The sequence below is a fragment of the Sorex fumeus genome, unplaced genomic scaffold (genome assembly GCF_029834395.1).
Source record: "Sorex fumeus unplaced genomic scaffold, SorFum_2.1 ptg000087l, whole genome shotgun sequence".
NCBI classification, from domain to species: Eukaryota; Metazoa; Chordata; class Mammalia; order Eulipotyphla; family Soricidae; genus Sorex; species Sorex fumeus.
The window spans coordinates 5,908,118-5,930,923 of record NW_026606144.1 but is presented as its reverse complement, the minus strand read 5'-3'; the positions used below and the strand labels follow the sequence as shown (position 1 = coordinate 5,930,923).

General features: G+C 49.9%; 1 protein-coding gene across 1 annotated transcript in view; it reads right to left on the bottom strand.

Annotated features, from left to right (window-relative positions):
• The window catches only part of CCDC62 (coiled-coil domain containing 62), a 30,814-nt gene that overhangs the window by 7,366 nt on the left and 642 nt on the right, over window positions 1-22,806 (bottom strand). The window contains exons 2-9 of the mRNA XM_056131412.1: window positions 21,317-21,509; window positions 15,005-15,171; window positions 12,705-12,806; window positions 12,415-12,586; window positions 9,285-9,386; window positions 5,840-5,928; window positions 5,273-5,388; window positions 1,133-1,849 (exon numbers count right to left, since the gene is read on the bottom strand). Of these exons, the coding sequence (XP_055987387.1) occupies window positions 1,133-1,849; window positions 5,273-5,388; window positions 5,840-5,928; window positions 9,285-9,386; window positions 12,415-12,586; window positions 12,705-12,806; window positions 15,005-15,171; window positions 21,317-21,509 (1,658 nt within the window). The remainder of the gene's footprint in view (window positions 1-1,132; window positions 1,850-5,272; window positions 5,389-5,839; window positions 5,929-9,284; window positions 9,387-12,414; window positions 12,587-12,704; window positions 12,807-15,004; window positions 15,172-21,316; window positions 21,510-22,806) is intronic.

The following is a 22,806-nucleotide window of genomic DNA, read 5'->3' as shown; positions in this document are numbered from 1 at the left end:
AATCCATTTTCTTTTCTTAAAAAACCAATGGCTTTTGCCAGCTGGTTAAACACAAATATTAAAGTCTTGCATTATTAAAAAATATAATAAAGCCTTGCGTTATTTTAAAGCACAAGAAGTTTGGGAAATGCAGTGACCCAGGGGCAGAAGCAGTCAGGCGTGTAACTCTGTAGTCACCCGGCTGAGAGCAAGGGGATGTGGTCCCTGGGGTCTCCGTGCCGCACTCTGGGCAGCAGAGCGGCCAGTCTGGGGCACTGAGTGGCCAGGAGGCATCGGCCTGTAAAGAGCCCAGCTGATGGGTTTGTCTTTAAGTAACTACTTATTTGGTTTTGGTTTGGGGGCCACCCTTGGAGGCGCTCAGGGCTGACTCCTGTGCTCAGGGATCACTCCTGGAGGGCTCAGGGCACCATGTGGGGTGCCGGGGATGGAACCCAGGCCAGACACACGCAAGGCCAGCGCATCCCTGCTGCAGGGGGCCTCTGGCTCACTTGCTGAGCTTTGTTTACTTTCAGGGGGCCACAGCTGGCAAAGCTCAGGGGTTCATCCTGGCTCTGCAACTCAGGAATCACTCCTGAAGGTGCTCAGGGGATTATATGGGATGCCGGGATGGAACCCGGGTCAGCCGAGAGCAGGGGACTGTCCCCTCTGCTCTCCAGCCCTCCCCACTGGACTATAGCTCTGGTTCCTAGCCCGCTTTTATTTATTTATTTATTTGCTTTTTGGGTCACTGGCATTGCACAGGGGTTACTTCTGGCTCTGCACCCAGGAATTACTCCTGGTGGTGCTCGGGGGACCATATGGGATGCTGGAAATTGGACCCGGGTCAGCCGCGTGCGAGGCAAACGCCCTACCCGCTGTGCTATCGCTCTGGCCCCTAGCCCGTGTGTTTTTAAATAAAACATATGTGCCCAACATGTGACAACTGGGTTTGATTTGAAGCAAAACCTCTGGTAGGAGACTTGGGCCCAGCACACTCTTTTGGCACCAGCCGCAGCTCTGGGTGGGGAGCCCAAAAGCCCCCGTGGTGAGGGGAAGGGCCACTGTCTGTGTGTCCAGCTGTACGGCACCGCGAGACCGAGCAGCTCCCGACATGCCGGACAGGGAGTTTCCAGAAACCCGGGACGGGACTGACCTTGTGCAGTTGTCGTATTTCGTCCCGACGCCGCTTCCAGAACAAGTGCACAGGGATTTGTGGCGGACGATCCTCTGCGCTTTCGAGGGCTTGAAGATGCTCATCCACTCCACGTCCGACATGTGGCCCGGGGCCTCGATGACGATGTTCCTGGGGTGGCAGCAGTGGGCCTCGCAGGCCTCCCTCGCCCCCGCACAGGCGCCCCCGGGGCTGCAGCAGACGCCAGCCCCCTCCCCGGGGTTGCGGCACACCCCATCTGGTGGCCTCTCCGGCTGCTTGGAGGCCGAGCAGTCGGCCAGGCCCAGGTACACGTTGACGTCGTGCCAGTGCTGCCCCGCTGACAGTGGCTCCCAGGGTGGCTTCTCCTGGCTCGAGAGCCCTGCACCAGGGCCAAGGAGGGCCTGGGCGTGGGCCGCACACAACGTGCTTCTGTTTTCAGGCTCGCTCTGGACTCTGCCTCCCAGACAGCATGCCTTTGGCTTCTCCACCAAGTCTTTCGTGAGCAGAGATGAGACAGCAGCTACACTTTTCTCCCCGGAAGCGCTGTCGAACTGTTTCTTCTCTTTGCATACGTCACAAGTGTTCTTGTCTGACTGGGTTTGCTGGATCAACATGCTCTCAAATTTTTGTTCCTTCATCAGTGGCTTCTGGTTTCTGTCCCTCTTCAGATCAACTTTTGGGTGGACAATTTCAAGGTCTGATAAACACATGTCTCTGCTATGGTGGCATTACAAAAATAAAAATAAAACACATACATCAAAAACAAACCAGAAGTTATAATCTATACTTGATGATATTGTTAAGAATATTTCATCCATGATAGCACAGCAGGTAGGGCGTTTGCCTTGCATGTGGACGACCCAGGTTCGATTCCCAGCATCCCATATGGTCCCCTGAGCACTGCCAGGAGTAATTCCTGAGTGCAGAGCCAGGAGTAACACCTGAGAATTGCCAGATGTGACCCAAAAAGCAAAAAAAAAAAAAAAAAAAAAAAAAAATCATCCGGGGTTATGGTGCCGCCAGCAGGTCAATCTGTACCTGTGAGGCGAGTGCATCAGCAGCCTGATGGCGCCTTCAGACTTCCAGATACCCCAAAATTGCTGCTGTGCCTTTGGCCAGACCCCAAAAACTTGGGGCAAAGTTTACCAAGAAAGTAAACGGCCAAAAGTTAGGTATGTGGGAAACACACCCACAAATCACCTCTGGCTCAGCTATATAATTGGAGGCATGGCCTCTCTGGTTCCTGATTGAACTGTTTAATGGCCATGATCCCAGGGACTCAGAAACAAATCTTGAAACCCAATGGCTTTTGGCAGAAATGTGTCCAGTCCCTGCAATAGGTTACAGTCGCTGGGCCACCCCAGGTGGGAACAGGTTTCGTGCCTTGGTCTGTTTCCCCTGGTGGCCCGGTGGCCGCCATCTGCCAGAGGTCATTGAACAGTCAGGTTTGGGCCTACAGTGACAAGACACACGGGGCCTCATGGGATGGGTATGGAGCCAGTCCGCCCACCTCACCCCAAAGAGACCCCAAGTTGCTGCCCACGAATGGCCTCTCTGGCTCCTGATCAAGCTGCATAACAGCCATGATCCAAGATACTCAGAAACAAATCTCGGAACCCAGTGGCTTTTGGCAGAAATGGGTCCGGACCCCGCAGTAGGTTACTGTCGCCGGGCCATTCCAGGGGGGAAAGGGTGCTGTCCCTCCGCCTGCTCCCCCTAGGCGGCTCGGTGGCCGCCATCTTCCAGAGGCCACTGGACAGTCAGGTTTGGGCCTGAAGTGATGAGACAGGCAAGGCCTCACTGGATGGGGGCGGAGCTGGCCCTTTCCTCCCTGTCCCAGTGAGACCCTGAGTCGCCGCCCATGAATGGCCTTTCTGGCTCCTGATCAAACTGATTAATGGCCATGATCCCAGAGACTCAGGAACAACTCTTGGAACCCAGCAGGTTTGGCAGAAATCCCTCCAGATTTAATTGTTAAAATTTCAGAATTTCAAAATTGTGTGACCACTACTGCAGCCATGAGACATCATATGTTATTCATAACCAGCAATAGGAAACAAATTGTCTACTGTTGCCTTTTTAGCAGATCTGAGTGTTGGGGTAAAATTCCAAATAATAATGGTGGGTCTGGTGTCAAAATATTGAATGTAATCAAGGTAGAGTCAGAGTAATGTGGAAATCATCTGTCCCACAGGTAGAGGGAGGGTTTGGGATGGGGATATACTGGGGTTTTTGGGGAAGGAAAATGGGCACTGGTGAAGGTACGGGTGTTTCATTGTATGATGAGACTTAAACCCAAAAGCTTTGTAACTGCTCTCATGGTGATTCAATAAATAAAATTATAAAAAATGAAAAAAAATAAGTAAGGTGGAGTTCATGCCCAATTCAATCAGCTAATCAGTGGCTGAATAAACAGCACTACTCCTACATAGAAAAAAAATTACTGTAGTTAAAAAAAGTAAAGAGGGTTGGAGAGATAGCACAGCGGGTAAGGCGTTTGCCTTGCACGCGGTCGACCCGGGTTTGATTCCCAGCATCCCATATGGTCCCCTGAGCACCACCAGGATTAACTCCTGAGTGCAGAGCCAGGAGTAACCCCTGTGCATCACCAGGTGTGACCCAAAAAGAAGAAAAAAAAAGAATATTTTATCCAAAACTTCTAGATGAGCTAAATCCTACTGTGACCCATTGATCTGAAATGAAATATTGAAAAAAATATATATTTTTTTCTTCAGAGCACAATTCCCTCCTCTTCAAGGCCTTCAGAACCCCAAGCCTCAGTCACTGGCCCCGCAAACCCTGAAGGCCCTCAGCCTCACCTTCTAGCTGGCCAATAATCGTCTAATAAGTCACATCACGATGCCATGGTCCACCCTGTCTCCCTGACTGGCTCTGAAGCCTGTGAAACACAGAGCCCTTCCTGGGACCAGGCCCTAAGGAGACCCTTAGCATTCTGAGGGTTTCTGATTGATCTGCTATTTTCTTTCCTACTTCTATCTGATTCACAATAAAAAGCAGTGATGCCAACACTGATGGGTCCCAGGATTTCAAGCATAGGATCAGGAAGGACCACTCAGGTATGCCATACGGCGTCAGTGACCATGCCTCAGACAGCTGGATGCTCAGGCAATTACATACTGAAATCTGCTCTCAGTGAAAATGACACATGTGCAAAGCATAAGACTTCAGAACACAACATAATGTCAAAAGCCTTTTCAATGCCACATGTATTCAGGGACACTGACCGGTACAGCTATGATCTCTAAGAAACCTCAACCCTCTCCTATTCTGTAATGGAACTAAGCCATTCCAACCACTTATGTTGTGTGCGTTTGCGTGTGCGTGTGTGTACATATGCGTGCGTGCGTGCGTGCGTGCATGTGTATGGTGGCGAGCACCAAACCCAGTGGCATGTGCTCTACTGAGACACCTCTCAGCCCATTTCATCCTCTTAAACAATCACTCAGCCCACTAGCGCAGAAACCTCTCAACAGTAATGAAGTATAAAAAGGAAAAAGCTGTTAGCAGCAGGGAAGACTGGGTAGGCGCAGTACTGGCCAGCAGGAGCAGGAGCTAAGACACAGGAGAAGGGAAAGAGGAACTGGAGCAGCCAAGAGCAGATGATGCTTAAACTGCAGGCCGTTAGAAGCCTCCTACACTGAACCATACCCCGGACAGGCAGATTCCAAAGAATCCAGCCTGATTTACAGACTGCTTATTGTTTCCTAGAAGACAAAAGTGATGTCCCTGTGGACAGAACATGAAGGGCATGAAGCGGAGAGCAGGGTTACAGAACCCGACTGCAGCCCTCCTGCCACTCTCAGGTTTGGGCAGTGCTCTTCTCCCGAGACGGGCCCAGTGCCCACACCAGGCGCTGAATGAATCAACGATCCGTCTCTGCAGCTTCTACTCTAGTTCAAAGCCTTCTGCATAACAGACACACAAATAACATCTGATGGCTGGCTTTCATCAAGGGGCTAAATTAGGATCATGCATAAAGTCCTAAAATCAGATCTGCATAGGTTACCATGATACTAGCACACACACCTACTCATTCCCTTCTCTATGTGGAAGAGTAGTAGGTATAGTCAAAATTTATTACAAATGGTGGAATAAAATATTATCTGGAAAAAAGATTACCTGAATTCTAGGGTCTTTGGTCCTTCCATCTTTGAGTCGTATATCTGTATCAATTCCTGAGAATTTTCCACATTGAAATTCAGAAACTGAAGATCACTCTGTTGTTTTACGTAAATCTGCCAGCAATATATTTTATTGATAAAATCAATGTAAAGCATGACACAAAGCTAAATCCCACACTCTGGCACCTTTTAAACCCTGAAACAGTGACAAGTGCTCTAAATACTTTTGCTTCTATCATTCCTTTTATGTTGGCTTTAACTGGTTATGTTTCTCTCTGTTTGTTAGTTTGTGGGGCCACACCCAGTGATGCTCAGGGCTCCTGCCTGGCTGACTTCCGGGCTCACTCCTGGTGGGTTCGGGGGACCACATAGGGGGCCAGGAATGGAACCCAGGTCAGCTGCAAAGCAGGTGCCCTCCCTGCCATGCCATCGCTCTAGCCCAACTGGTCACGTGACCTGAACACATCCCTTACCTGTTGATGACACCAGACAGGCAGAGCGACTAGACGCAGAGCCTTCCCCAGCACCTCCCACGGCCTGGGAAGGGGGAGCAGGCGGGACATACCTGCCTCAGGTTGCGCAGCTCTGCGTTCGTGCGCTCTTGCTTTGACTTGGCAATATCAAGTAACTCATCTTTCCTTTTTTCTCTCTCTGCTATTAAAGAACAAATGTCATTAAAATAGTTCTCGTTAGCCGTGTCCACACCGATCTCCATTTCCACTGATCTGCTGCTCAGATAAGCTTTCGTTCTGTTTTTGTGTGGGGCCCATACCCGGCGGTGCTCAGGGGCTGCTCCTTGACTCTGTGCTCAGGAGCGATCCCTGAGCTTTGGAGTCAGATGGGTCAGTCACAGGCAAGCACTGACTTCCGGTCCTCCTCTCGGACCCTCAGATCATACTTTCTTCCCTTACTCCTGAATTTAAAAATGACAAAATGCAAGCTGGGAAGTGGCTTGCAGGCAGAGCAGAGGCCTCGCATGTCTGGGTTTGATCCCTGGCACCAACATCAAAAAGAACTGCAGAGGGTTGGCTGGGAAAGGCTTTGGTCTAGGGTTCTGAAGAGCCCCTTATCACATGGAAAACATCCACTCAATAACTGAGGCTGAAAGAGGATTAAAAACTATCAGCTCAGGGGCTGGAGCGATAGCACAATGGGCAGGGCTTTTGCCTTGCACGCGGCCGACCCGGGTTCGATTCCCAGCATCCCATATGGTCCCCTGAGCACCGCCAGGAGTAATTCCTGAGTGCAGAGCCAGGAGTAACCCCTGTGCATTTGATGGGTGTGACCCAAAAAGCAAAAAAAAAAGAAACCTATCAGCTCAGCCACAGAGATAGCTCGGCTGAGCACATGCTTCAGTACTTCCCAGCGGAGGTCTGGGTTCAATTCCCAGCACCTCTTGGTCCCCTGAGTACTGCCAAAGAAGACACGGAGTGTGCCCCCAAAACAAACCAAAACAGCACCGGGGTCAGAGCCATGGCACAGCGGGGAAGGCATTGGCCTTGTACAAGGTGAACTTAGGTTTGATCCCTGGCATCCCATATAGTCCCCCAATCACTGCCAGGAGTGATCCCTGAACGCAGAGCTAGGAGTAGGTCCAAAGCACCACCAGGTGTAGCTCAAGAACCAAAAACATTAAAAAAAAAAAAGCACCAACTCTGAGATCAAATTAATATGTGTGTAGGTACATGTGCAGAGAAAAAAATCTGAGAGCAAGGCTACCTGAGGGTCCATGAAATCACACATGTATGTATTTTCCTTTTTTTTTCTTTTTTAGGTCACAGCTGGCGATGCACAGGAGTTACTCCTGGCTCATGTGCTCAGGAATTACTACTGGCAGTGCTCAGGGGACCATATGGGTTGCTGGGAATCGAACCTGGGTTGGCCGCATGCAAGGCAAACGCCCTCCGCGCTGTGCTATTGCTCCAGCCTCTGTATTCTCCTTTTTGAGAATTAATTTTGGGGGGGCGGCACAGTCGCAGTGCTCAGGGTTTACTCCTGACTCTACACTCAGGATCACTCCTGGCGGTGCTCAGGGGGACTGTCTGGGGTGCTGGGGATAGAACCCGGGGTGTCTGCGAGCAAGGCAAATGCCCTACTTGTATTATCACGCTGTATTATCACTCTGGCTCCACTTCCAGCATTTTGGGGGGCCACACCTGGCTGTGCTCAGGGATCGCTCCTGATAGGCTCAGAGGACCATGTGCTGTGTAGGGATCAAACCTGGGCCAGCGGCAGCAAGGCACGCACCCTCCCTGCTGTTTCCTCCGCCCCATCTTCTCAGCGTCATTCACAGCATCTGTGCGGAACTGAATTCTCTGTGCGCCTGTGAGTTTCTCAGTCTCTAACGCACCGATATGGGGGTGAAGACCGTCTGAATTCGACCCTAAGGATCCCAAAGCGTCACTGGTCCTCTAAGAGGTATGGCGGAGATCCAGCCATCCCAGAGATCGTGGAAACAGTGGCCTCTAGTGGAATCAACAGGTATTTTTCCTGCTTTAGTCAGATGGAAATAAGGAATTCTGTTTTATTTAAATTTTTTTCATAAAGGCCTTTTCCCTTCTAGAGAATCCCACATTTCCCCCCCATATTTTCTTTTAAACATATACCATCACTCTATCTCTCCCCTAAAATTATCTAAGTAAATTTTTTTTTGGTGAAGCAAAATATTTTGTATTGAAATGTATTATTTAGAAAGACGTGAGGGGAGAGGAAGACAGTGTTTAAGAGAGAGAACGGGTTTCTCCAGAGTGGAAATAAGCATGCAAAGAAACATAGAAATAAGCAAATGAGATACATGTTCAAGGGCAAACACAGGCTTGAAGATCAAGCTCTAAGTAAATTTCTTTAAAATTTTTTCATAGAACATTGGTTTCCCACTTAGACATTTCCTTCCTAGAAAGAAGGGCATGGGAAGTTGATCCCTGGCACTACATAACTACATACGATTCCTCTAGTCACCCCCACACCATCAGGAGTGATCCTGAGCACAGAGCAAGGAGTAAACCCTGAACACTGCTGGGTATGGCCCCCAAACCAAACTAAACTAACCCCAAAAATGAGTACTGAGGGAAGGTGTGAGCAGAACAAAAAAAAACCCTTAGTTTAGTTTCCACTTGAACTTGACCTCCAAGTATAAATTTTCCCTAATATAAACAACAAGTCTGTAAGTGTAATAACATCCTGACAGGCAGGGACAGAGGCAAATCTGCATGGGCTGAGCGGGGATCTCCCTACTGGGGGGACACTGAGAAGCCACCATAGAAAAGGGTAGAGTTTGGGGCAGATAACTTTTATTTTGTCATAATATTAACTAATTTGCTTTTAAATAAAGAAACATTCATTCATAAGGGTCACACTGACAAAATAACCATGAATGTTTCCCACTCGTAGAAACTGCAGTTAGTGTGCTTAAAAACAGGAAAAGGATTACATGGCTAGTTTTTGTTTGTTTTGCTTTTGTTTGGGGCCACACCCAGCATCCGTGGGGCTCCGAGTACTACAGGGGGTGCCAGGACAGCTGCCTTCAAGGTGGCTTCTCAGTGTCCCCCCAGTAGGGAGATCCCCGCTCGCCCTGTGCTGATTTGCCTCTGTCCCTGCCTGTCAGGATGTTATTATACTTGCAGACTGGCTGTTTATATTAGGGAAAACTTATACTTGGAGGTCAAGTTCAAGTGGAAAACTCAGTGTGCTATCACTCTGGCCCGTGAAGTGCTAGTTTTAAATGTAATATTTGCAAACTCGTCACACCCTCCTCTCTTCATTCACAGCACCCACGGCCAGCGCATCTGGAAGCACCCGTGCCATGCATTTGAGGCCAAATACGCACAGTCACACAAGCGGGGAGAAAGGAGGCTGAGCCAGGCAGGAGGCAGCTTTCCCCCTGCCAGCCACTCCCCATTCCTCAAGAGGGTCAGGAGAGAATCAAAGACACCCTCCCTAATGGCACGGTGGAAAATTTAGATGACAAATAATTCACTATTGGAACTCTACAGTCAACGATCTATTTTTACCACTGAAAACCAGTTCATCCTGCAGACAACTTTTCTCTTGCTTGAGGCGAATGATCTCTTCTCGTTGTTCATTATTTTCTGTTGTTTTTTCATTCAGGTCATCTTTAAAAGCAGAAGAAAAAAAGTCCATCAGTCCACACTGGTGCCAGGGAGCCCTACAGCATGGACCCCTGAGTGCCCTTGTTGGCCAGGCCCCAGCACTGCCCTCCCCTCCCCTCCCTCCTGCCGGGCCCGCAATGCGCCTTCTGTGTCATGACACTGTTTCAGATGGAAACCTGCAGCCAGGATGGCTTGGCAGAAGAGCACCTGCCTTGCACGTATGATGTGTGAGGCCCTGAATCTGAGCTCCGAAACCATACACATACACACACACACACACACACACACACACACCCAAGAATAAAAAATAATTTAAAAGCCTGCTCCTTGCCTAGGCTTCTGCTCCAGGCTTCCCCACTGCCAGGGGATGAGAGTCACCCTCGCCCCTGTCTGTTACCCTTTCTTCTTGGCCCCCGTCCTTCCTACATGTCCCGGCTCCAAACGTGGCCCAGACTCCCATGCTTGCCCCCGACCACTTGAGGGTGCTGGGCACAGACCGCCACACCGCTCGGTTCCCCGTCATGCAGACGTGATGGCCGCGAAGCCACGGGGACACCCGTCCAGTCCCTCAACCAGACCGTCTGTCCTCACCCCCTCTGGGCTAACAGGCACCACCGCGGCTTCCCATTTAGAAAGCGATAGTCTCCTCCTGAGAAGGCGGCGCTGAGCGCAGGGATGAGTAAACCAAAAAATGTTAAGTTTAATAACCTAATTATCAAAAAACTCTCCAGGGGCTACAAAGGTGGCAGGGGGTAGCAAGTGTGAGGTCCTGAGTTGGAGCTCTGACCCACAGCCCCAGACCCGCCAGGCGAAGCCTCCTGAAGGAGTGTGGCGGGCAGGGCGCGGACACCCACATGTAGAGCACAGCCCAGCAGCTCTGCTCTCGGACCCTGGCCCTGGCCAGGGCGTGTGTGGGTCACGGCAGCTAGGCGCATTCAAGCAGGCGGTCAAGCACAGACTCAGGAAGCTGCGCATGCTCCGGGGAAACATCCGGAAGCGCAGTCTTTTTTTTTTTTTTTGCTTTTTGGGTCACACCCAGCAATGCACAGGTGTTACTCCTGGCTCTGCACTCAGGAATCACTCCTGGTGGTGCTCAGAGGACCATATGGGATGCTGGGAATCAAACCTGGGTCAGCCACGTACAAGGCAAATGCCCTACCCACTGTGCTATCTCTCCAGACCCCAGAAGCACAGTCTTAACTGCTACGCTGTCCAGCCAGGCCCCCAAAGGAACGTTTAAAAACAATCACACCGAAGCCAGTCTAGCCAACTGTGTCCCCACAGAGGGACAGAGGTCTTTCTCCAGTACTGACGCTGGACGCAACCATGTGACTGTCTAGTCAACAGGATGAGGAGACAGGGCCAAGTGCTGAGTCCAAACCCAGCCCCACAGGACCCTCGCACTCTCCGCTTCTGCGTTCATGGAGGGACAAATGCCAGGCAGCCTAGAGCAAGGAGGAGAGGACGGGGCCCAGGAGGTGGCAGCCATGCCCACTGGACTCCCCACGCAAGGCTCAGAGGATCTAATGGTGGAAGGACAGTCCTTGGCTGTGCAAAGTGTGTATTAGCCAAAGCTGACACAGCAACCACACGATTATTATTTTTTTAATTAAAAAAAATTTTTTTTAATGTAGGAGTACTGGGGCTGGAGAGATAGCACAGCGGGTAGGGCGTTTGCCTTGCACGCGGCCGACCCGGGTTCGATTCCCAGCATCCCATATGGTCCCCTGAGCACTGTCAGGAGTAACTCCTGAGTGCAGAGCCAGGAGTAACACCTGTGCATCGCCAGGTATGACCCAAAAAGCAAAAAATAAATAAAAAATAAATGTAGGAGTACTGCTATTTATTCAGCCATTGATTAAGCTGATTGAATTGGGCATAAACTCCATATTACTTTTTTTTTAAATTTTTATTAGTGAAACACCATGATGTACAGTTGTAGACTTACAAATTTTTGTGCTTGGGTTTCAGTTATACAATGATCGAATACCCATCCCTCCACCAGTGCCCATTCTCTACCACCACCAGTCCCAGTATCCCTCCCACCCCCCCATCACATTACTTCTTAAAATTTTTTTTTCTAACTGGATATTCATGAGATAGACCATTACAAAGTTTTTCACGGTTGGGTTTCAGCCATACAATGATCCAGCATCCATCTCTCCACCAGCATCCATTTTCCACCACCAACGTCCACCGTTTCCCTACCACCATGCTCCAGCTCCCCACCCTCACCCCAGCCTCCCTCCATGGGAGGCACTTTTCTTCTTGCTCTCTCCCTCTTTCCTTTTGTGCATTACAGTTTGCAGTACAGGTGCTAAGACGTCATGATGTTTGTTCGGGGCATTCGGTATTTTCATTGGAACGGTAAGGCTGGAGTAGCTTTTCAATTGGGTGGCTGCTTTGGGGTGTGGATGTGATTGAAGAGGCTTCTGGAAGTACAGGGAAGTGGGGGGAGGTAGCTCATCCTGACCTCGAGAAAGGCAGGATTATTATTATTATTATTTTGCTTTATGGGTCACACCCGGCGATGCACAGGCGTCACTCCTGGCTCATGCACTCAGGAATTGCTCCTGGCAGTGCTCGGGGGATCATATGGGATGCTGGGAATCGAACCCGGGTCGGCCGCGTGCAAGGCAAAAGCCCTACCTGCTGTGCTATCGCTCCAGCCCCCAAGGCAGGATTATTTTTAAGGTATGTTGTTTTATGGGCTATAGAGACAGTACAAGGGGTCAAAGCACTGGCCTTGCATGTGGCCATCCCTGGCTCATCACCGGCACCATGGGGGTTTCTAAGCACTGGGCCAGCAGGTAGGACCCAAACACCTCCCCGCAACCAAAGAATTACAATAAAAACACTGTATCTGTCTCACTGCCTATCTGTTGTTTATCTGGAAATACAAAAATGCAGCATAACAACATTTCTCCTAGAACCCAAAGTCAACCACAGACATAGCCTCAGTCATAAGATTATAACAAAAAGGAGAGTGTATTCCCATGACAAAATACCACAATATACATCACTGCCTTACCTTTTAGTTTACTGACTTCCACTTTAAGAATCTTCAATTTCTGCTTATAATCTTGCTTTTCTTTTGCGATACACGTCTCCACCATCTTAGCATCCCGCAAGGCATGCTCTAACAATTTAAATTTACCCGAACAGTCTGAGATGTGGTTCACTGCCTCAATGATATCTTTGTCCTAAGGACCAAATTTACAAATGGTTACACATAAAATGACAAATTACTAGGAGAGACCCCCTCACAGGCCGCCCTGCCCGGAGAGACACCCCCACAGGCCGCCCCGCGTCTGGACTAACCTTCAGTTTAATCATCGTGGTGAGAGCCTGTTCCCGAGCTTGCAGTTGTCCCACTTGAGCAGAAAGTTCCACTAACGTGTTGCTGAGATTCTCGTTTCTAGCCTACGGAGAACAGATAAAACGCTAACTGAGTCTATCATGGGCCAGAAGCCGTGCTCAGCCTTCTGCTTTGTTTTTCATTTGTTTAACATTTTTTAGTCAGAGTGGGCTGAGTAAGCAGTCATCAACAAGCAAAACAAACGCCTGTTTCTCCACTCACTCACGCCACCCCGTAAGACCGTGTCTGCACTCGTTATGTTGTCAGATCTGCTAATATGTCTGTTTCCTAGTGCTTTTCAAGAACAAGTCTAGGTTAAAATAAGAAAAGGAATTAATTAAAAGTGAATGACATTTCCTTGGCTGAATTAAGTAGCATTAGCAATCTTCTGGGCATGTTTTTACTTATTCATCTATTTTGGTTATGTTTTTTGGGTCTGAGAGGACACACCTAGGGGTGCTCCTGACTCTGTGCTCAGGGATCATTCCTGTGGTCCCTGTACTTGGGGAACCAAACGTGGTGCTGGGATGGAACCAGGGAGCTGCGTGCAGGTGAGCACCCTACCTGTACCTCTCTCTGGCCCCGGAATAAGGTACATACTTAAAGCATGATCATCTTTTCCTGGAATGAATAAACATATCATGCACACAGTAATGCCACATTTAGCTCTATGACTTTTCAAAGACCTGGCCAGTGGAAACATTCCAATATGCAGTCCTCCCAAAGCTGAATTAAAAAAAAAATACACAGCTTCACTCATTCCTCGAATACTAAGGAACAAAACAGGACAAATAAAACAAAACCTACCCCTTGGACTTTGGTGCTGACTGGCAGTGAAGGGAGGGGACGTGGCGGGAGAGGGTGGTGTGAGAAGTGGGGTTAAGCGGTTCGTGCTGGGTAATGGAGGATGGTGGCATTGTTTGGTGGCAGATGTGACATTATTTATACAGTTGAAAAGTTGAAACTGTATGTATGACTAAACTCTACAGTGTTATGAGATTTTTCTCAGTTTGAAACATACAAAGGGGCCCAAGAGCTGGTACAGCGGGGAGGGCACTTGCCTTGGTTTGATCTCTGGCACCACGTATAGTCCCCCGAGCCCCACGAGGAGCAGATCCCCGAGCACAGGGCCAGGAGTCAGGCCTGTGTACAGCCAACAGGAAGTAGCTTGGAAGCCCAAGCTAACATACTCCCATCTTTTAAGTTCAGTACCTAACGATCAATTCTTCTGCTTGTTTGTTTGTTTGTGTTCTGGGCTTCCTCCTGGCTCTGTGTTCAGGGATCACTCCTGGTAGGGCTCGGGATGCCAGGGACTGAACTCAAGTTGGACGTGTACAAGCCTTTAGCGCTGTACTCTCTCTCTCTGGCCCCTAAAACAAGCTGTTGATGAAGCAGTACATGCTCTGTCCAGCACCATGCAGCAGATCAAAGCCACAGATAAACACAAAACAATGATGGATGGAAACACACACGCATACACACACATACACACACACACGTGTGCACGCTCGCAACTTCATTGAGTTTACCCAGCTGCACTCAGAGTTTACTCCTATCTCTACACTCTGGGATAAGTCCTCATGGGCTCAGGAAACCAAGAGATCAAATCTGGGTGTGCCACATGCAAGGCAAACGCCCTACCTGTTGTACTATAGCTCTGGCTCCCAGTGGTCCATTTATTTACATCTATTGTTCCAGTGGTCCATTTAAACCTAAGCTTTGGGGGAGGGGTGCGGAGAGATAGTAAGCAGGAAGGGCACTTGTCCTGCATGTGGTCAACCCAGGTTTGATCCCTGATACACTGTGTTCCCATGAGCCCTCCAGGTGTAATTCCTGAGTACAGAGCCAGGAGTAATGCCTGAGCATTGCTGGGTGTGGCCCCCTAAAAAAAATAAAATAAAAAATAATCTTCCAGGAGCTGAAACAAATAGAATTTGGGCTACTATAGATTATTCAAAAAGAAAAGGGGCTTTGGGTCCATGAAGTGTTGGCCGGCGCCCGGGGTCACTCCTACGGGCCAGCTGCAAGGCCAGCATCTTGCTCCCTATACGACTCCTCCAGTAATTTAGTATTTTTGAAAATTTTTGTTGTTTACATTTTGGGTCCTACCCAACAATAGTGGCACAGCACCTGCCTGGCGCCACTGTCATCACCAAGTGCCATCCGGGATGAGCACTCCAGCAACTGCACCAGAGAGGCATCCCACTGAAGGGACAGGGAGGGAGACCAGCGCATGCACCCTGAGGAATGCGCCAGGGCCCACCTCCAGGTCTTCAGAGAGGAGAGAGGAGTGGGTCGCCTTCTGCGCCATCTCCTGCAGCTGCAGCTGAGTCTTCTGGAGAGCCGCTTGGCATTCAATCTGATTCGATTCCAGGGATTTGACCTTCTTGGTGAGTGACCTGATTATATCAGTTCTTTTGTGAAGTTCACCTACGGGAGAGTCACAGGTAACTTATTGGTGATCAGACAGGGGGCCTTCAGCGCACTCTTCAAAGCTCAGGATCAGTGAGTGAGAGGACCTGGTGGACACAGTGATAGTTCAGGGCTCAGGGGCTGGCCCTGCATGCAGCAAACCCGAGTTCAATTCCTGCCACCAAATACGGTCCCTTGAGCCCTGCCAGGGGTCACTCCTGAGAACAGAGCCAGGAAGAAACCCCAAGAGTCACTGGGTATGATCCAAACTCCCATCCCCCCACCAAGAAAAAGTAGGAGTGTGGGCGAGGGGAGGTAATACAGGGGTTGTGGTGACTGTCCCGCCTGGGGCTGGCCCCAATTCAATGTCTAAAAGAGCATATGGTCCCCCAAGCACCGAGCTCACAGTAACTCTGAGCACTGGTGGGTACAGCCTCCAAACACCCCTCAAAAAGGGGCTTAGCCTGGAGACAGGGCAGGGCCGGGCTTGTCATTTTTGGAACTTTGCTGTGAAATGTGTTGTGCTATACCCGAGCCAGGCAGGCAAGCCGGGGGCACAGGCTCACCTGCGGGAGGCCTTGATTCAATCCCTGGTAGCTAATGGTTCTCTGAGCACTGCCCAGAGTGACCCCGAGTCAAGAAACCAGAAAGAGTGCCTGGGTGTGACCAGCTGTGGCCCCCAAACAAGAACAAACCAAAGTTCCCTGTGCCACTTTGGGAACACAATCTCCAATTTCTACCCTACTGATCACAGCCCCAATCTTAATAATTTTTTGCTCTTTACTATAGTTTCACCATCTATGACCACATCCCTGAAAATAATTTTTAGAGTTCTACTGACTTTTTATGATTATAATCCTGAGACCTGTCCACACCGCAAGTAACTTTTGCTTAGGCACTTTTTTTTTTTTTTGCATTTTGGGTCACACCCAGCAATGCACAGGGGTTACTCCTAGTTCATACACTCAGGAATTACCCCTGGCCATGCTCGGGGGACACTATGGGATGCTGGGAATCGAACCGAGGTCGGCAAACGCCCTACCCTCTGTGCTATCGCTCCAGTCCCTGTTTAGGCACTTTGGCTGCTTCATTATTCAGTTATGTCAATACTGATCTACCCATTCTATTCCCGGAGGTCACGTGGCTCACCAGCTGGCTGTCAAGAATCATACGACCCTTTCTTTTCCCTTTCTTTCTGTTTGGGGCCACACCCAGGGGCCACTCCTGGCAGGGCTCAGGAGACTAAATGGGGTGCCAGGGATTGAACTTGGGCTGGCCACATGCAAGGCAAGTGCCCTGCCCACTGCACTATCCCTGCCCTAATATTCATGTCAGGCCTCCTGTATATGAAGCCTTGCCCGTCAGCACTGCATAGCCAGGCCCCAGACTGAGTGCCAGAATGCACGTGGTGAAATGTGGCTGCGAGAACTCAGGCATGTGTGAAGTGTGAGTGTCACTAAAAGTGGACATGCTGGAAAGGAGAGAGAGAATGAAAGGGAATGCCCTCCCACAGAAGCAGGGTGGGATCGGGGGATGGGAGGTGGGAGGGATACTGGGATCAGTGGTGGTGGAGAATGGGCACTGGTGAGGGATGGGTATTCGATCATTGTGTAACTGAAACCCAAGCACAAAATTTGTAAGTCTACGACTGTACCTCATGGTGTTTCACTAATAAAAATTTAAAAGAAAAAGTGGGCATGCTGGGCCACAGGCATGCCACCATCAGTTTTAACAGTGCCCAATGAGTTTCTAGTGGCACAGGTTAACTCTCATGAGCAATTAAGTCTTCTTGGTTTTATACTGTTGCCAACATACGGTAATTTTTGCTAGTCAAGTAAATGTAGAATGGCTACTCATTATGGTTTCAACTTGCATTTCCCTAATTACTGAAAAACTCTTTTTTAAAAAAGCACAACCAAGGACCAGAGTGATAGTACATGCAAGGGTGTCTGCCTTGCATGAAGCCAGCCGGGGTTTTATACTGCCAGGAGTAATTCCTGAGTGCAGAGCCAGAAGTAACCCCTGAGCATTGGTGGGTTTGACCCAAAAGGGAAAAAAAAAAAAGGCAGGACTAGACCAGTAATAGAGTGTAGAATGTACAATACAACCCCTACAGTGGGTACAGCATTTGCCTTGCATGCAGCCAACCCAGGTTCAATCCCTGGCATCCCATATGGTCCCCTAAGACCCACCAGATCCCTGAGTGCAGAGCCAGGAGTAAGCCCTGAGTACCATCAGGTATGATTAAAAAGAGAAAAACGGGCAATGAGTGCTTTGTTCAAAAACTATTTCAGTAATGTCAGTTTTTCTTTTCCCCAGTAAGAAAAATGCTTGTGCAGCCAGAGTGATAGTATAGCAGGTAAACAGGGTACTTGCCTTGTATACAGCTGACCCAGGTTTTTGATCTGGGGCATTCCATATGTCCCTCCATATGTGCCAGGAGTAATGCCTGAGTTCAGAGCCAGGAGGAACCCCTGAGCATTGCTGGGTGTGGCACTCAAACAAAAGTACTTGTGTTTTCTGTACCAATCTTTGGCATTCTTTTTCACCTTTTTTTTTTTTTTAAATTCAGGCATCATAATTCATGATTCCCTTCTCATTAGAGAAGAAAGTTGTTTTTGGTTTAGGGGGTCATACTTGGTGGCTGGGGGTGGTTTGCTCCTGATGGTCCTAAGGGTTCATGCAGGGCCAGCAATGAGCCCAAGTCTCCCGCCAAATGCAAAGCCTATAGTGGTCTCCGCAGCCGAAGGCTTGGGTCTACAGGCCATCTCAGGACCACTGTACTTGGCCACTGTCTATTCCGTTTCTTTATCCTCCCCATGGGATCAATCTGGATTAGCTTCTCTCACTTTGACACTCTCCAGTTCCACCCAGGGTGCAGAGAAATAGAAGATTTCATTATAACTGAGTAGTGTTGTATTGTGTACATAAACCACAATTTCTCTATTCATCCACCAATATGGGCGCACCTGGTTTGGCTCCAGGCTCTGGCTGCTGTGAAGATCACTGCAGCAGACACAGGAAACGAACATTCTGTGCTCCTGGGCTGGAAGCCAAGGAGTGGAACTGCTGATTCATATAGAAGCTCTGTCTTTTTGGGTCACACCCAGTGATGCTCAGGGGTTACTCCTGGCTCTGCACTCAGGAATTACTACTGGCGGTGCTCAGGGGACCATATGGGCTGTGGGGATCGAACCCAGGACATCCACATTCAAGGCAGACCCCATCCCACTGTCCTATGGCTCTGGTCCTTGTAGCTCTCCTCATTGGCACAGTTTCTGTATCGTTTTCCACAGAAGCTGACTCAGACAGTGCTCCCCACCCGACTGAGGGCTCCTCCCCTCCAGGGCCGATGCTTCTGCTCTTCACGCAGGCCACTGTCCCCGGGAGGGGAGACCTGAGTCCTTCCACCTGCACTTCCCTATGAAGTGACAACAGCCCCCGACTTACACACCTAGCAGTCATCGAGGAAGTGTCTGGGGGCTCCCCCGCCCCTGAGTTTCGACAGAGTTGCGTGAGTGCTGATGAGTCATGGCGACCAGCCGTCAGATGTGTGGCCTGTCAGCATCAGAGGGGTGCAGTTTGCCAGCTCCACACGCACCTGTCACCCGGGACACCGCCCTGCCCTTGCTCGCATGCACCGGAACCAGCCCTCCTGATGGCCTGGAAGGTCAGGTTAGACCCCCCGGCCCGGCATGCTGGCGGGTGCCAAGAGGGCAGTGCCAGCCTTACCCTCAGCCGGTGAGCAGAGCTGCCGAGACTGTGGGCGGATTCTCGGTCCATCCTGCCCTTCCCCTGGGGCTGTGCTGCTGGCGTTCCTTACCAGGTTTCCCTCCAGCTGCTGCTGGGGCCCACAGAGCTCCCCTGTGGGGCAGCCCCTGAGCGTGGTGCTTGTTTCCGTGTTTGCTGTAGTTCTGAGAATCTTTTCTGGGGAGGGTACTCTTGGTTCAGTGCTCTCTCCCAGTGGTGCTTGGGGAACCATGTAACCTGGGCCTTTGGCGTGCAAAGCCTGAGCTGCAGCCCTCTGAGCTATGTTCCTGGCCCAATGACCATCATTCTATGTATCTACCAGATCTTCAATTTCCCATAACCCTTCCTCAGATAGGTTTCTTTCTCATTTGAAACCGGACACCAATAGCTACGTATGTTCTATTTTATCATACTTATTGTGTAAGGTATCATATTTGATGTGTAATCTTATTAAACACGAAACATTTTTCTAAGCGGGCTGAGCATCCTCCACCCAGATCCTCCATCTTCCAGTAGGCAGGGGTCACACCCACCAACTGCCCCCCCACCCCCACCCCGGCGCCGTGTAATCCCATCAACAGCCAAGACCCAGAGACTATAAAACCCAGCTCCCGGAAGAGAACAGCGCAAGTCTCCTGTCCCCGCACCTGGCTTTCCTCGCCAGGGCCCCTTGGACGGGGCGGGCTGGGTTTCCCTCCCTGCCCCGAGCAGAGCCCTGGCAGCCAAGGACCTCTAGAAGACATCTTATTATCTCATTCTTACTTTGGACAACCTGGCAGGCTACCGAATGTAACCTGCCCACACCAGAGTCTGGCAAACGCCCTGTGGCATACCCAATATGCCAAATACCAGTAACAATGATGGGTCTCATTCTCCTAACTCTGAAGGAGCCTTGAATATGGCACTTTTTAAAATCTCAGGGCTAGGATGAAGGAGATGTTACTGGTGCCTGCTTGAGGCAATCGACGAACTACAGGATGATCGTGATCGTGATTTTTCTAAGCGAGGAGAGGTTGGGCATACCTGTGCTCAAGATCAAGCATAGCAGTGCTTGGAGGACCAAATGTGGTGCTGGGGATCAAGCCCAGAATGGCTGCCTGTAAGGCATGTCCCCTACCACTGTAGTATCTCTCTGGACCTATCATTTGGTTTCCCTTTTTGGCCACAGCTGGGGGTGCTTGGGGTTACTCCAGATTTTGTGCTCAGGGGTCACTTCTGGTGCAACTTGGGAACCAGGTGGTGCCAAGGACTGAATTCAGGATGCCTGCATGCAGAACACAAACTCCACCCCTTCAGCGGCCTCCCAGTTTTAAGTATCACATTTATATGTACATACATGTATGGGTATGGTCAGAGTAAAACCAGGTGGTCATCAACACACACACACACACACACACACACACACACACACACACACACACACACACACCAAAAACTACGTATTTAGAACTGTCCGCTCTCCATCACCTTTGTGGAATACAAGTAAAATGGAAGGTGCCATGTGGTTATATTTGTGTTTGGGGTGCGCCAGTGGCACTCAGGCGAGTCCCTGGTCTATACTTGGGGGTCACTCCTAGCAGTGTTTGGGAAACTGTGTGGTTCAGGGGACTGAGCCCAGGTTTCCTACACAAGAAGCATGCACTTGGCCTGCTGAGCCACTCTCCGTCCAGGTGACTCCATTTTATTACACAGATTTAATTATTCCCCTGGGCTAGAGCAATAGCACAGCAGTAGGGCATTTGCCTTGCGCAGCCAGCTCGGCCGAGCCGGGTTCAATTCCTCAGCCCCTTTCGGAGAGCCCGGCAAGCTACCGAGAGTATCTCGCCCGCATGGCAAAGCCTGGCAAGCTACCTGTGATGTATTCAATATGCCAAACACAGTAACAACAAGTCTCAAAATGGAGACGTTACTGGGCCCGCTTGAGCAAATCGATGAACCACGGGAGGACAGTGTACAGTGTACAGTGTGTGTAATGATTCCCCCAACACAGTTAGTGCAGAAGCGATGGAACACGCACAGCACACGCAGCCCTTGAGGGAGGACAGAATCGACATGGCACAAAAGGAAACTTTAGCTGAGATGATCACAACTGAAAAAGATGGTCCTTTGCATGCTTGTAGTCAAGTTCAATACCAAAAGTTTAAAATCGGAGTCAGTTCAAGAACACCGGCCTACTTTTGATTCCTATTCATGCTCTAAAGCCCACTCAGGTTTACCCGAGACATTCCCAGTCACGTGGATCCGCCCTGTGCGTGTTTCTCTTAAAGGCATCTGGACACTACGAGTGTTCGTGACATCCTGTTTGCCTAGTCTCACTGGGGGATGCAGGGACATGCCAAGAAGCTGCTGTCAGCCAGTAGCATGTCTGCGGCATCAGCAGAGAAGCGCGTGGCCGCCAGGGCGCGTGTCTGACCTTCTAATTTGCTGCACCGCTCCTCCAGAGTTAAGACTTTCTGCCGATCCTCCTCCCAGGAAAGCAGTTGTCTCTGATGCACTGCAACCATATCATTGAGCTCTTTGTCTCGATCTTTTAACTCCCCGATGAGCAGCTGCAGCTCTTTTCGTTGTTTCTCAATAGTGGAAACCTCAACTTCTGACCCGATGTTCTAAAATTAGAAAGTTTTTACAACAAAACTGATCAATAGGGGAGCTAGAGTGACAGTCAAGAGGAACAGCACAGAAGGACAGTACAGAGAGGGGGCTGGCCTTGCATGCAGCCTGGCACCCCATACAGTCTCCTGAGCCCTGGCAGGAATGATACCTGAGCACAAGGTCAGGAGGATATCGTAAGGACAGGCAAGTGTGGCCTCCAAACAAAAACCAAAGACAAATCAACAGTATAAATCAGCCAGAGCTGATTTCCAAATAATTTTATTTTCACTGCCAATTCTATGTAGGCCAATCAACTGTTTTTTTTCCCACACTGTTAATGAGAGTTACTGTTACTGTGTTTGGCATATGGAATAAGTCACGGGGAGTATCAAAAGTATCTACACTTAAGGGCTGAAGAGATAGCACATTGGGTAGGGCATCTGCCTTACACACGGCCGACCGGGGTTCGATTCCCAGCATCCCATATGGTTCCCTGAGCACCGCCAGGAGTAACTCCTGTGCAGAGCCAGGAGTAACCCCTGTGCATCGCCAGGTGTGACCCAAAAAAAAACAAAAAAAAAGTATCTACACTTAAAACGAGTTGAGCTTGGTCCCTAAGAGCACCACCACGAGGGACTTCTGAGCACAGAGCCAAGAGTAACACCTGAGGATGGCCAAGTGTTGGCCAAGAACCAAAAATTAAAAATGAGATTAGCTGAGTTTGCTCCTCAAGGCCATGTTCTCCCTGGAACACTACCTCGCTCGTCTGTGTCTTTGCTTGCCTATTTCCACTCCCGAGAAGCTTGTGTTCTCTCCTGAACATATACTTTTCTCTCCCCTCACATCCAAGTTTCAATAAAAACGATCTTGCTTCACCCGAAGCAAGTTCAAGTCTCAAGGTCTCATTTTCTGCCAGACCCCTGACACAGGTGTGGACTGGAGGGACAGTCCAGGGCTTCAGGCAAGTGCTGTGCATGTTGTTGACCCTGCATGGGTCCCAGGCTACCACTCGCCCCCCCAAAACAGGACTGGGACCAGGGACTCAGGGACAGGGACTCTGCCTGAGGAACAGCTGACTCAACGGCTGTTGCCTACAGAGGTGAGAGGAGGAAGCCTCTGCTGGTGTTTTTTTTTGCTTTTTTGACCAAGTCTGTGGTAAGGGGCATTCTCTGGGGACCCGACCGTCCTTGGGATCAAACGGGGTGCCTGCACTCCCCAGGCCTGCTTCCCAGGCACCCCGGCCCCCAAAGCGGGATTACTCTGAAAACCGCTGGTGACAAACTTAAAAAAAAATCATTTTTGCATTTCATT